The sequence below is a fragment of the Pinus tabuliformis genome, chromosome 7 (genome assembly GCF_031772625.1).
Source record: "Pinus tabuliformis cultivar Carrire ecotype Pingquan chromosome 7, CPIR1, whole genome shotgun sequence".
In the NCBI taxonomy this organism is placed as follows: domain Eukaryota; kingdom Viridiplantae; phylum Streptophyta; class Pinopsida; order Pinales; family Pinaceae; genus Pinus; species Pinus tabuliformis.
In genome coordinates this window covers 642,743,732-642,759,794 of record NC_142293.1, presented here as the reverse complement: position 1 = coordinate 642,759,794, position 16,063 = coordinate 642,743,732, and the positions used below count along the sequence as shown (strand labels likewise).

The window sequence follows — 16,063 nt, the reverse complement described above, 5'->3', positions numbered from 1 at the left end:
CAATCATTGAATGCATATAGTGATTGACAAAGAAGTTTACCTCACGTAGTTATGAAGTCGTGGGGGTGGGGTATAATCATCACGGGGAAGTGTAAGAGACCCTATCCTCATGGAAATTCTAACCTCCTCCATTCCCACACTCACACTTCTATTTTAAACTTGATTTCACTCATACTCATGTGACCATTCTCATGTTACAATGCCACGAAGTTCTGAAAATTGCCTTCTCATGCTTTAGACTAATATTCAAACCTATAAATGATCAAATATAGTGGTGTGAGACTAATTTCTAGACCAAATATAAGAGATGGATGGATGTAGAGGAGCATAGAAGTTGGCTTGTTCAAGAAACCTCGTTTTCCCATATTAATTGCTCCTTATTGGATGCCTTAAAGCTAAGGTATAATTCTATCAGGTTATTCCAAAGGATATGCAATAGGATGAGATTTCCTGCCTAAACTGAGAACATTGGAGGGGAGAATGTTCTTGAAGGATTGTTGAGTAGAGAAGGTAGATGTCTTCCTTTTGTTGCATGTGTAGTGGTTGAGAATGTCGTGACTATTTGATTGTTGTATGGTTGTTTGGAGTGTTTAGTGTTGAATAACTTGGCTAGGCCTAAGAGAAATTGGGTTGTGTGAGTGACTTGGCCTCATAGCTCAACCCAGGTGTGGCATCTATAGTGGATGCCTATAGTTGGGTGGAAAAGCTCATATGTAGCCAATTTCTTGGACCATCTTAGTGAAAAGATAAGTGTTCTGTCCATGTTTTGTCTATACTCTTGAATCCCTATTTACAACTTTGAAATTAAATTTGGATTTCTACTAATAAATGAAATTCAATATGGAGTTTGTTTTGATATAATGTTTTTGTTCTAGGCAATAGAGGAACTTAGTTATATTGAGACATTTGGCCTAGATAGTGATGGGCACTCCCTTTAGTTTGAGGCATATTTTGAAAATTTTATGAGAGACATATTGGTTTCTATTCACATAATACACACCAATATTTTTTTCCTATGAAAAAAAAAATCAATACGAAGTCCTTAATTTATCTGCCTTATTTTGGAAGCACAAACCTTACCTTACTTCGGGAATACCCGCTTTCCCCTACGTCTGTACTGAATCGCGGAACCAAAATGAAAGTGCAGGAACTTACACGATGGAGCCCCAATATCTGACAGAAACCACGTTTAAATGAATTTATACGTGTTTATTTCCATTGAATTATCTAATTTCATGCATGTGTGAATTTGAATGCTTTAGAATTTAATGCATTCAAATTTGTTATAAGATTTTTGAATCTATATAGTATGACAACTTTTGTGTCATGTAATATTTGAAGGGGATATTATGAGTACATCCTAAATATATAGCATAATATATGGGCACAAACTTGTGCAACATCCAAACTCACAAAAGGGGCCCCAACATTCTACAACTACAATCATTTTTTCACCTTCAATTCACCTTTAATAGAAATCCTTAATTCTTAAAAAGTGATGACACTTTTAGAATTGGTTATTTCACTTCATTCTTGAAAAATTGGTAGTTATTAATCATATTGAACCATTTATTTTCAATATTATCCATTTTGCTGTGAAAAACAAAATTACATGTCTAATCCATTTTTTGTAACTTTAGATATTTCTAGAAAACAATTTCTTTGTCTGAAGATGGTGATGCCTAATATTTTTTACACAGAGTACATCATTCTAATGAAATGACCTTTCTTGGAAACAATTTATATTTTCTAAAGATGGTGATACTTAATATTTTCTACATAAATTGCATGAGAAATGACCCAAATTTTACAAAAAAAAAAATATAATCTAAAATAAATAAAAATCACTTTAATAAAAACATTAATTATATTCCTTTAAAAATTAATTATATCCTTAGTAATTAAATTGATAATAACTTAATATTAAATATGTTATGTTTGTTTAGTCTAATTCTTTAATTAATATTTTTTAATTTCATGAATATTTAATTAAGTTTGCAATTCGTCCTAAAGCTCATTGAAGCTTTATAGTGTGTAGTTGCATTCCATGAAAGTTTCACTAAGTTTTTTTCGATAAATGTTCAACAAGTAAGTATATGGGTGTCCTAACTTCTATGTGAGTCAAATGTATGCCGGTTGGTTACTTCAATATTCAACTTTTCCACTTCTTTATATTATAATGATAAGCTTTCACATGTTGCTCTTTATTATTTAAATGTTTCTCGATCTTTGAAACAATCATGATTGGTAAAACTCTGTTTTAATGGTGTATGTACTTTTACAAGTGTTTCATCTCATAGGTCACTTGGCCTCATGGATGTTTTAATAAAGTTCTCTTTTAAAACAATTTAAATGCAACGCATGGGCTTGAGTTCTATATCTATTCATGAGAGGGTTTAACCTCCTTGATTAGTAAATTTATCTTTGTCAAGATCTAGGTATGTTGCCTACAAAATAAAAAGGCATGAACTCCATAGGAAAACAAAGTAATGGATGAAATGAAGTAGTGGATGAGGGTTTCTTTTCGGAATGTTGTGCAGGCTCACGTGGTCATGCCTATATGAGATCCTAAAAAAATTTCAAAGGGCCACGGGCTTACAAATAAATGAAACAAAGTCTGTTCTTTTACATAATGATGGAAATCCGGATCTAATAGAGTGGATATCCTCTCTCTTTGGGATGGAGGCACGGTCCATTGACCAGGGAATGAAATATTTGGGTTTTCAGTTAAAAGCAAAAGGATACTCCAAACTGGACTGGCAGTGGATAATAGAAAGGTACTTCAAAAAGATTTCAGTATGGGAATACAAATGCCTGTCAATGGCAGGAAGAGTCATTCTGGCTCAATCAGTCCTCACTCAACTTGCGGTATATTGGGCGCATCTGTTTTTTCTTCCAGCAAGCATTATCCAGAAAATGAACAAGATAACAACAAATTTTATTTGGGGTGGCCAGGTTGAGAAAAGGAAATATCATTTGTCTAAGCTATCATCAATCTCGCTGCCGAAAAATCTGGGAGGTTGGGGTCTGCTGGACCTTAGGAGCTTCGGAAAGGCCCTTTTATGCAAATCCCTTTGGAGAGGGATGTTCGGGGAGAGCCCATGGAGTAATACCATAAAAGAGAGGTATATGGGCGGTAAGGATATCTCATATTGGTTCAGAATGGGAAGGATTGGTTCCATCTATGGTTCTGCAATATGGCTAAGCTTCTATAAGATAGAAGGGTTATTCTTAAAGAATTTGATTTGGAATTTCCAAACCGGCAGCAAGATTCTCATTGGACTGGATACTTTTTTGAGCGGACAAGAGGATATCATCCTGCCAAAGACTCTCCTTAATTTTTTACACAGGAAAGGATATTTCACCTAGGACAAGCTCATTGAAAAATGGAATGGACCCCTCCCTATTTGGAAAGGAGATGGCAAAATGGGGATGTCTGAAAATGTAGCAAGGCAGTGGAGATCTGTAGAAGTTTGTCTGAGAAGCTGTGGAATATATCGTTCTTTAGATGTCGATGTCCTAACATGGAAAGATAAAAAAGGGATTTCCCAGGTTCGAGTAAAGGATATTTACTTAAAGCTGATATCCTCAGAAAATGCTATCCCCAACTCCTTTTTTCCATTATCTTTCTGGAAAACAGGTTGTCTTTCCAAAGCTATTCTGTTCTCGTGGTTGGTTTTCCACAATAAAAATTTATCCTGGGAAAACTTAAAAAAGAGGGGCTGGCAGGGCCCGGGCCTTTGCCCATTGTGCAGAACTGAGGAAGAATCAAACTGTCACATGTTCCTCCTCTGTCAGAAATCGCGGCAGATATGGCAAGCTCTGGAATTTCAATATGGTTTTCCTCATGTTTCTCACACCTCTATTCAAGAGGCCTTTACATGGTGGAGCAGGCAAAAGGATTCATGGAGGCCGATTTTCATCATCACTTTATGGTGTATATGGAGATGGAGAAACAACTATATTTTTAATGATAGTAAGGAGCCTTTTATGGGAATCGTCCAAAACATATTTTCTCTCTTTGAATCCATTCCTGAAAAGCCTCAAAAGGAGAAGAGATCAAATCCCATCATGGATGATCTATGTCGCGACAGTTTCCCGAGAGCGTTCTTTGATGGAGCGGCTCAAAACTTTTCTTGTGGCTGTGGATTCCACATCATCTTGGATGAAAATACTCAGTATTTTATTTCATGGAATGGCGGAAAAGGATCCAGCTGCAAAGCGGAGGCGATGGCTCTTGCGGGGCTCCTCTCCTTCTGTATTTTCTTTAACATCCAGTCTGTTTCAATATTTGGGGATTCCAAAGTTATGGTTGATTTCGTTCTGGGAAAAATCCATATTGGCAACCCTCACCTTGCTGGTTGGATGAGCAGGTTAGTTTTTCTTTGGGAAAGGATGGAAGGATGTTCCATACAGCATGTTTACAGGTCTCAGAACAAGATGGCAGACAGTTTATCAAAGGAAGGCCTGGTAATGTCTCCAGGTATTTGGCACATGAAGTTAATTTCAGATATGCAGGTGTTCTCTTTCACAGATTTTTCCTTTCCGGATGCTTTCTGAGTTTGTCAAGTATATTTTTGTTTATGTCTCCTTTTGTCCCTGCTGTCCTTATTATGATTGCTTTTTTGGTTATCCATTCATCGATGCTTTCTGCCTTGGGGGATCTCAGCATTCCAAATGTTTGTACGCTTCAAAATATTTTCTCTGCGTCTTTCTATAACAGAGACATGGCTGTCAATTTAGAAGATCATCAGTCTTATGTGTTTTTGGGGATTATTTCCTCTTTTTTCAGTTTCGGTCTGAATGGATTGCCCCCAGTCCGGTCACGCCTCATATACAGGTTTCTATATGGCAAATGTATTTTGATCATTATATTCCTTATATAATATATTTATGCTTTTTCGTTCCTAAAAAAAAGTAGTGGACGAGGGTCTCAAATTTCACTTTGATTGTATTCCAACAACATCATTTCAAAAACTTTGGTTTCTTTACTTTTCCTCACTTGAATGGATAGATCTAAATATTTATAGCTTATAATAAAATCATTAACCATTATCCACTATCATGGAATTAAGAGATATGTAATAACAATATGGAAAATTGAATTTTAAATGTAATGATAGGAAGTTTAGTGAATGGATATGTATAAAAGGATTTCTATTAATATAAAAGGTTTATATTGATTATATAGATATAATAATATCCCTTTAAGGATTTTGACACAGGTTTAAAGAAGAAATTATCATGGAATAGATACATTGTACAACATCACTCAACTTGGCGTTTGTTTTCAGAATGACTTTTCTTGCTTTTTTTCTTCACAACCTTGGTCTAACATACAGGAGGCGGATCAACCAAGGTAATATGTAGGTTATTGTTGAGAGTTGAAGGTGTTTCCTTGTCGGGGTCAAAAGAAGCATATTCATGAACACACTTCAACGTACCCGAAGAAACATCTTTCATAACCAATTCCTTGTTTACAGGGTGAACTAGGTTCTCAACAAAGTCCTCATAAGGTTGATGCGTAGTAACAGTTTGATCCTGATATCCCATAAGCATATCATCATCGGTGCCCTCATCCTCTTGATCAGAAGGAGAAGAAGGCTCATCCTCCATAAGGGGGTCGGTCACAAGGTTTCCAACTTTTTGGTTTAGACACTTTGTTGTGCCACTTCTTAGTGAAGATTGACCTCGGGTAGGAATTATGTAGATGCCTTGTTTGAAGACAAACACGGCATTAAAATGTTGTATCCTCATAATCCAGGGATTGGGTCCAACCGTAATCACCGATTTTTAAATTTATTCTATCCAAGAGCCCTTTACTAATGTCAATTTCCACACAGATTCTTTCATAGGTGTACAAGCCATACTTTCCTCGGGAGGTATTTGTGGCAAAATAACAGCCTAAGGAATTACCAATGCCCTCAAATACTAAAAAATGCCATAGATGGGTAGGCAAATTTGGAAGTCAAACCCAGATTGGAATTTTGGTGATGACTGTTGTAGAGTGATAGAAATCTGGAAACCAAGGGGTAATGAACAGACCAGCTTTACCCCAAAACCACGGTCCACCAGTTTGGGCCTTCTGGTAATCCTCTAGTTCGTTGAACAACACTATAAATAAACCCTTTGAAATGAAGATAACCTTGCATTTTGAAGTCTAGGTCGCATGAATCCACTTATAAAGGTTTGTTGAGTGTGGCCAAAATCCATTGAAGAAACAAATGAGGCCCTTCTCAGAGTAGATATGAAGGTAGTTCCCTAGAGTAGGGTTTGAAATTTCTACAAATGGAACATCCTCAGCTTTGTTTGCCTGGTATGACCTAGGTGTAGCTTGGGCTTGTTAAGAGTGATAATGTCTTGAGGGCATCCTTAAAGGAAAGCGACTTTGAATCTGAAGAGGCCCCACCACCCTTGGCACCGTCATTTAGGCACACAACAAGAGATATGGATGCATCCTTCAAAATGTTGTAATCTTTGAGTACATGATCTGTATGTAGCTACCTTCCTTTGTAAAGGAGCCTAAATTCACCCTTCTGAATTTTCGTCAACGCTTTAATTTTGTCTTTGAGCATAAATACACCATCAATTGCATTGACCATGACACAAAGGGATTTACCAGACAAAGATTGGACAAAATTTGGGAAATTTTGGGGAGAATTGTCCATGTTTCCTTACCCAACTGATTGATGCATTTTGTCAAACACAATGCTTTCTTCCTCACCCCATTTTTCAAATCCAGGACATAATGCACACTTATTGGATGCTTGAAGGTCAAGTGTTCAAGCATCAGTTACAACCTCTTCCTGTTATCGGTCCACTTCAACCTGGTAAGCTTTAGGGCTTGACCAGTTGCCTTCTCATCCATCACCCATTGTTGGGACTTATCATGGGCATTCGTATGGACCAAAACGGTAGGCCCATTATGGCTCACAAGCCAGCAGTCAAGATTAGCCTTAGTAAGAACCCTCATGACCTACCCTCGCGGTAGAGCGGGCTCGTGTCCAAACCACGGGAACAAAACCTCCGTAGGCCCATAGCCAGGCAACACCATCGAACCCTTGGAAATCTCAGAGCTAGGTCAGGGGAATGAATCAGAGGGAATGTCACTCTCTGTCTCTAATATGGGCAACTCATGTTTTTTCAACTTCATCTATATCGTTAAGTTATGTATGTCTTCTCTAAATGAGATATAACATTTTTTTGGCATGCGTAAATATTTTTTATTACTTTATGGGGAGTTTTAAATTTTAATTAAAGATTAATATGGTGTAAATAACCAACAAGATGTAAAATAATGAACATTGTGTTTACTAAAATAATCATTGTGATCTTATAAACAATAAATGAGAATAATAAGAATGCAAACCATGAGCTATATGCCCCTTAAGTCCCATATTTTACAAATGGAACATGACTAAGAGATGGGCATTAATAATAATAAGAAAATGTTACTTAGTATCAAAAAACAAGTTACAATAAGAGGTGTTATTTTGCACCATTCCTTTTATCCTCTTATAACTAGTCGTTCCAAGCTATTAATTGTTATTTTGGGGGATTACTCTGAAAGTGTTTCACCATGCTTGGGGATGATTCATGTGATGTGGAGCACATGGTGTGTTTGTTATCCTTGGTTGTTTTATGATAGGACATACACATTAGAGTTTGTTTACTTATTGATGTCCAAACCTTATGCCAATGCTTGTGTAGCACTAAACCATGGATCATTGAAGACCTATGTTGCTTATTGGTTTTCTTCGTGGTGCATGCACATGTTGATTGGTTGCTTACTTGGGAGAATAATTTACCTTAGAGGAGTGTTGTGCATTTTGGAGGAGACATCAACCCATATACAACATGGGGACACTAGGTTGCTTGCATAGAGGGTTGTATCGGACTTGATGATAGTTGGATTATTGAGTGATCATGTAGGTGTGGTGGAATCAAAGGTAAACATGACTTGGGAGTTAATGTCGGATCTTTGGAGGCCTTTGAAGGAAGAGCATTGGATACATCTCATAAAGCATTCAACCATAGAACCTTGCTCATTGGATAGTAGAGTTAACTTGCTTGCAATAGACTAGGCCCCCTTTATATTATTAGCCTCCCTAACCTCTCATATATATAAAGGTTGGAGTGAGTCTTTCCATGATATGCATTATTGTTCAATCATGTAATCACATGCTTTTATTATAGATGTTAGAGCTAGATGAAACTTGACTTCTTATATCCTTTTTGGTTTATATTTACTCTCTTTGTATTGAGCACTAAGATTGTTGAGGTAATTCAAGGGAATGCTTGGGTTAGGGTTTTCCCCTAAGAAGACAACAATAATACATGTTTGGGATAAACCCAAGAGGAATAAGAGATCACTTGATATATTAGTTTGTGTGAGAGAAGAAGATTAGGGTTTTGTGGCAATTGGAAACCCTCATAGTACTTAAAGTGCTTGAATTGGATAAGATGATATACTATCTTGTACACGTGTGTGATGCAAGTGAAGGTGCCAAGGAGGACTTTTCAATATGTTATACTTTCTTGTTGTGGATTTTTGGTGGAGTAGCTAGCTTAGGTTGGGAGAGTCACATAGTTAGGAGGAGTTGGTGGCTAGGGTTTGTTATTTTGGTGGATGTACTAGCTAAGGTTTGGAGAGATTGACTTGTACCAACTTGTATTAAGCTATGGTACACATTTTTTATTTGCTTTATATATATTTGTGAAGTGTCCTTGCATCAAAATTTTGTGTACTTATACATTTGAATTTCATCTTATATTACATTCATGATTGAGTAGCTTCTAATGTTGGTTATGCTTTGACATGACATTGAACAGATTTTGTTAAATGATTTAACAAACATCTAGAAGCTTATGCACCAAATTTATTACTATAATAATTTTCTATAATGCTATTTTTAGATATGTAATTTGCTTAGGAAGTGTGCCCTAAGGGATGAAACATTGTTGCAATGAAGTACACTTATGCTATTAGAATTTTCTTGAGTTGCCTTGTGACTTGGATTAAAAAGAAGAGATGTATTTGCTACTACCATTTAATAATTCAAACTCAACCCTCAAGCTAAAAGCTCATTAGAAGGTTGAAGTAAAATTTCTAAATTTGCATTCAACAACCAATTCTTGAAATTTCCACAGTAATGATCCCTTTATTTACATATAACTCATTGAGATTGAGAGGAGATAGTGACTTATTTTGTAGGGAATTTTTGGGGTTTTCTTATTATGCATTATAATGGTCATTCATTTAATCAACTAATCATCCTCATAGTCCTATGTGCTTCATGTGTAGGTTATTTCCATGATCTTGTAGGTCATTTTTAACGTGTTGTGTAGCATTACTGGTTCACTTTCAAGATAGTACCATTCTTTAGGAGTATAATCTCATCTTACAATCAATAAAGTAGCTGGATCAAAGATCATGTCAATTTAAAAGATGTCTCTAAGTCTACTCTAATTGTTGCTTGATTTATAGCCTAGTGTGTTGGGTTTCTCCATGTTGGTGTTCTTTTGTTAATATTTATCGTTCTTCAAAAGAGTGTGAAGAAGATTTAGGCAACCAAGTTAAGTGCGGTGCCTTCTTTTCACCATTCTCTATTTTTATGCACCTTTTTAAGCATTAATGTTACTCTATTTTGTTGGTTTGTTTGTAGGACATAATTTCTTCTATTCTACCTTTCTCATTCTCTTCCATTAGTGGCATACTTATTCAATTTAGTTTCACCTCAATGTTTTCTTGTCTAAGATTTCTTTTTATGTTTCCTTTTCGGTTGATTAATAATATAAACTTAATGTGTTCCTTGAGCAATTCCCCTAGATGCAAGTGGTCATTTTAGCTTAGGATTAAGGCAAGCTCAGACATTTCAAATGTCTCTTGATTTTCAGCCTCAATCTCTAGAGGCTATATTGATATCCTTCATAGATGATATTTTTTGTTCGATCATCCATCATCAACCATTTACATGAATCCCCTTCACCATCATCTCTTTTGCACTATATTATTCAATAATTACAAATTTCCTAATTGGATTTATCTAAGCCTTAGATTTGTTGCTTTGCATTGGACAATATCAATTTTGGTATTATTGATATCATACGTGCCCTTTAAGTTCTAGTTGTGTCATCTCAACATAGTCAATTCTTAATAATTGTTGGTTCCCAAATGGATGTTCAACACTTCTATGATTAACCATGTCACAATACTATCCTCTCCCTTTTCCTACAATGTTAGTGTACTTTTTTCAAGAGGTGAGTAAGATTAAAACTATGATCTGCGTTGCAACCCTCAATCATCGACACTTGTCACATCAATAAGGTTCTTCCTTCTCAATGAGTCTAATGTTATTTTCAATGTTACATAGTGTTGAGCATGGCTCTCATCGAGTTAATGGGATGCTACAAAGCTCTATAGTTATCGCATTGTCAGTCTAACCATGGTGAGAAGCACTTTTCCATATTTAATGTTGTACATAGTCTCTCCAACTAATATCCTTTTGGTTAGTTCGCATACATATTTTATGATATACCTTCAAATCATGTTGATACCATATATTCAATTGTGTATATCTCCACTACTTTGGTGGGATCCCCCTAGATGGTTAAATCTTAAGGACTATATGTTTTACGTGGTTTTTATTTATAAAACAAATATAACTAATGCAATTGATGCTATGTTATATTTTGTAAACAAATAACAATTACAATTTACATGGTGGATCAAAATCCTCAAAAGACATTTGATAAGTCAACTTAGGCTACTAAAAAGGAACACACATTTGCAAAGTTCTCGGGCTATGCATCTTGTCATCTTAAATATCACAAGGAGAGGTGAAGGATTGTCATCTATATTGTTATGTTCGTGCCTACTCTCTTCTATCCATGTTATTACAAGCATTTCTCTTTCTTGGGATTTGATCTAGCACTAATGTTTGATGTATAATATGAATTGATTCATAAGGATTTCCACTTTTAAAGCTACCTGGATTCAACTCATGATTGTTTTCTTTACATTGAAATGGACTTATAAAATTAGATAGTGAGAATTTTCAAATTGTAAAAAGAATAGGGTTAACTCATAAAGTTAGATATTAGAATTTTCAAATTGTAGAAAGAATTAAAATGATAGAAAATTTGGATGAGAATTACTTTCCAATTAAAACTAAATACGACGTTTATATTAATAGTGAAATAAAATTATTTAATTTAGAATTTACATAATATTTAATCGTTCTATTTTGAAATTGAAGTGAAATTTTTGAAACATGAAAATCCAAATTTTATTTAAAGATAAAAGAGAAACATAATAATGATAATAATAATCTTAATTTCTTAAAAACATAATATTTAATAATCAAATATAATTTATATTTCAATTCATTGCTATATAATATATTTTAATTTTGATAGATTTAATTTTTAAAAATAATTAATTAACCATTAAAAAATAACTTAAATTTTAGAATTATTTTAATAATTATTATAATGAGTTTTTAATCCATCATTAAAACATAACCTAAATTTTATATTTATTAACCTTAAATTTTATATTATTTTGACGAATTATTAGAGTAAACTTTTATTTTTAATATTCTTCTCAACAATATTTAATATAATGGATATAATTTTTTTTATTATTAACCACCGACTTTTACCACAAATAACCAAATTTGATAATAAAACACACATTTATATAATGGATATAATTTTTCTTATCATTAAACATTGAGTTTTACCACACCCTTGCATAACCAAATTTGATAATAAAACTCACATTTAATTGGCTGAAGGATTAATACAAGGAACTTCATTGAATTGATACCGAGAGGTTCTTATAGATGCAATGAATTGATGCCAGAAAATCCATTGACTTGATATAACAGAGGTTCCATTGACTTGTTAATATGTAATGCATTTGGGTGTAATGGATTCATACAAGGAAATCCATTAACTTGATATAAGATAGGTTCCATTTACTTCTTATAAATAAATAAGTTAGAATTGATGTAAAAAAAGTTCTTGCAGTGTAGTGCATTTCGGTGTGAGGGATTCCTACAAGGAAACCCATTGACTTTATAAGACAGGTTCCATTGACTTGGTATGAGAGAGCTTCTTCTTGATATAAGAGGAGAGGATAGGTTCGTAGAGAGATTTCATTGACTTCCTATAAGAGAAGTTGAATTGATAAAGGTTTTATTGAGAAGTTAAATGGATACAGGAAAGGTTTCATTGCCTGACTTGGTATAGGGGTTGAATTGATATAAGAGAAGTTTTGGTAAATGTGTGAACTTGGGTGCGAGAGATTTTGATAAGAAATACATTGATTTTACAAGAGAAGTTTTATTGATTTTACAATTGAATTGGTATAAGAGAGGGTTATAGTCTATTCGTTATAAGTTTTGGAGTTTTTTTTTATGATTTTCTTTTTTTCTAATTTGTTCAACAAAATTGGGCAAGGATTTTTTGGAATCACAAGTTTGAGTTGTGAACTTTCCACAATTTGAATATCTCAAAAAAATTTCATGATGTTGAATCCATATATACAATTAAAAACCTATTTTAAACAACAAAGATAAAGACTTGAGTGAATAAAATTAGCCAAATTCCAATCAAAAACTCCAAAACATCTATAGATTAGAAAATGCCTAATTAGAAGTCTTGGTTGATGCAATATATCTAAGAGCAATGCCACATGGTTCGGGTTCGGCAATGATTAGGTTCGGTTCGAGTTCAAATTTTTTGATGGGGTTCCGATAAGGTTCACCATTAGGTTTGTCTATATACATTTTCTATATGTATAGATATATTATCTTGAAAATGAAATATGGGATAGAATTGTAAGAAATCAACATCAATAAAAAAGGGTTCTGATAAATTTGTCTATATACATTTTCTATATGTATAGATATATTATCTTGAAAATGAAATATGAGATAAAATTGTAAGAAATCAACATCAATAAAAAAAATGCTATCACGAACATGGAATTTGCAAATATAAATTATAAGCTTTAATTGTGAGATATGGGATAGAATTGTAAGAAATCAACATCAATAAAAAAGGGTTCTGATAAATTTGTCTATATACATTTTCTATATGTATAGATATATTATCTTGAAAATGAAATATGAGATAAAATTGTAAGAAATCAACATCAATAAAAAAAAAGCTATCACGAACATGAAATTTGCAAATATAAATTATAAGCTTTAATTGTGACATAAGGTTATGCGTTTTGATCTATGAACTTTGTTAATGAATCTCATTGAACCTCAGAATCTTTTAAGGACAGCCAAAATTCAAACCTCAAAGTTGAAATTCAACTAACTTTGTATCATAGTTTGAGAGTGATTAAATTCAATTCGGACAAAATTTATTGTTTAAAAGAAAACATCTTTGTGTTTGATATTTAAAATTGTGAACCTACATTGCATTGAACGAAATTGGAGCTTTAAACAAAATGCTAAGTCATGAACGATGTCTCTATGCATCCAAGTCTCTGTTCCTAATTTTAATATCATTTTGCAGCAATGCAGTCTTCAGTATGTGTTGCCTTCAGAGATCTTTGTTTGTTCAATCGTTGATCTGACTTCAGATTGAAGACGAATTTACGCCACACAAATTATGATTAATCTCAGTTTCAAGTGAGATCCATGTGTATCATTTCTCTATCATGCATTCTATGTTGTGTTTGCTATCAGTAAACAAGCAGATATGAAATTGGATTAGATGGAATTCATGAAGCGTACTCTGGATAATAAACATGAAATTGGATTAGATGGGATTCATGAAGCGTACTCTGTGTAATAAACGTAAATGAGGCCGCCCCAGATCTTGATGTCCCAGGCCAGAAGCAACACCATGACCACGAACGCCACAAACCGCAACACTAGCAGATAGGCAGGATGAAGGCATACCCAGCAGCTCATCCACATCTCTTGCCCTCTGATCAGCCCCGCCGGCTCCTTGGCTCTCGCATCTTCCTGCCCCTGCTCCTCCTCCTCGTAATCTTCAAGAATTGGCAAAAAAAGGCTCTCATACTTGAAGGGCTCTCCCTCTGCTCTCGCCCTTTTAATGCGCTTCCGCCATGAGAGTATCCCCTCGGCCGCACCCTCCTTTCTGACGAGCACTACTGTCCCTCCCAACACTGCTGCCGCTACAATTCCGAAGCATATAAAGTCATACCAATATACTACCAGCCCCATCCTCAATGTTCATCACAGCTGATACTAATGAATGGTATCTCTGCTCTTTCTGCTATGCCAGGGGCGAGTTTCTCATGTTTTAGTAGTAGCAGGGGATTAGGGTGAGATTGAGCATCGTCAATTCCTCAATCCCCAATCTGCAATTATGGTGCCTGTTTTTTTTCTTGCTTCTTTTTGTCACAGTCAGCTATGAGGGACTGAAAGAACGGTAGAGAGGAGCAACGACTTAGCACCTGCTAGTCCATGCTGATCAGAAAAGATAGATGCGGGGTAGGTAGATTTGAACGGTAGTTGACTCTAATTTCTATTTGTAATATTGAAGCCAAAAAAAATAACAGAACTTTTAAGAGTTCAAAGGTATTGGTCGAAAGTTCGAAATTGTAGAAAGAGAGAGCTTATGACGATAAATCTTTTTTAACAGAATATCCTTAATTCTAACGACCCTAATTTTGGGAAAGGGCTAACCAGCCTGCTATTGCGCATTAAATGCTTGCTTAGTTGTAAGTTCGATAGCCATATAAAACAGACGGCGCGGTGCTTTTCGAACACTCCATCCCCACCGAAAGCTATATGGCTATCGAGCTTGCAGCTAAGTGGACATTTAATGCCCGATAACAGGCTTGTTAGCCTTTGCCGTTAATTTTATTCCAAACCCATTTCATATTTTTTTTAAATCTGTATAACATTAACTTGTTTAATTTTTAAAATTTTAAAGAGAGAGTGATTTAGAAATGTTTTAATGGGTTAGATTTATTTATATATTTAATAGTATATTTTAAATAAATAAGAAATAATAATTTTTTAAAGAATTATATTACCAAATTCCAATTAATAAGGTCATTTAGTTTATTAGTTAAAGCGACATCTTAAATGATAGTATTAATACTACATACACACAATTAGCATGTATATGTCTATACAACGTTACCATTTGATATGATCAAATTATATATATATATATAGTTTGATCTTATCAAATGATAACGTCATAGAATTGTGTGTATGCATTATTATCATTTGAAAACAATTTATTCATATCATGGTATGAAAAGGTAGTTTCATAATGAGTTTCTAATCTTTTATATATGTACTTTACAATTAAAGCAAAGAGAGCATAGCACATGTCTCACTTTTTCACTTGGTTTTCTCCCATATTGGGTTCTCTAGGATAAATTTTGTGTTCATTTGTGTGGATGGTGTGTAATTTATTTCTATTTTTTTATTTTCATATTTCATAAAATTCAAGCAAATCTAGTGGTTTATTAATCTTAGATCCGACGAAAAATAAATTTGCATAGTCTACGATTTTACAATATTATAAGATATATTTTGACAATTTGTTCTAGTGGAATATCCATGATATTTTATAGATCATATTAATAGCGAGGTGGTTTTTTTTAATTATTTGTGGGAAATTCCAAGAAGTAGGTGTTGGGTCAAGAAAAATGTCATAACACGCTAGCCATCATGGATGAGTTTGTTCACAAGAACCCTCAAGGTCTATCAAGAGAGACATTTAAAAGCCTGAAAGAACAAGTCATTGATATCTCTCACAATATGGCCCTCATCATGGTCGCTTTAACAAGCAAGCTCGTACCATTCGGGGAGGCGACAAGCTCTAATTTAGAGATCGGATTAGAGGGGAAACTAAAAGAAAATTGAAGGCTCAGAAAAGGATCAAAGGATAGAGCTCGATAAAGAGAAGCCAAGTACTAGTGTATTGTTACCCCCTTCACAGTCCTTATTTAAAATGAAAATGAAAGTGGATATCAATCCATACCAAGGTGAGATCAATGCAGTAAAGTTGAATCATTGGTTGCAAAAGTTAGAGGTCCATTTCAGTGTCCACC

The 16,063-nt window shown here is 34.4% G+C and overlaps 1 protein-coding gene across 1 annotated transcript in view; it reads right to left on the bottom strand.

Moving 5' to 3' along the window:
• LOC149249092 (uncharacterized) overlaps positions 1-14,434 on the bottom strand; it is a 248,809-nt gene extending 234,375 nt beyond the window's left edge. Inside the window, exon 1 of the mRNA XM_089458634.1 lies at positions 13,807-14,434. Coding sequence (XP_089314760.1) covers positions 13,807-14,213 — 407 coding nt within the window. The 5' untranslated portion in view covers positions 14,214-14,434. The remainder of the gene's footprint in view (positions 1-13,806) is intronic.
• Between the last annotated feature and the right edge of the window lie 1,629 nt (positions 14,435-16,063).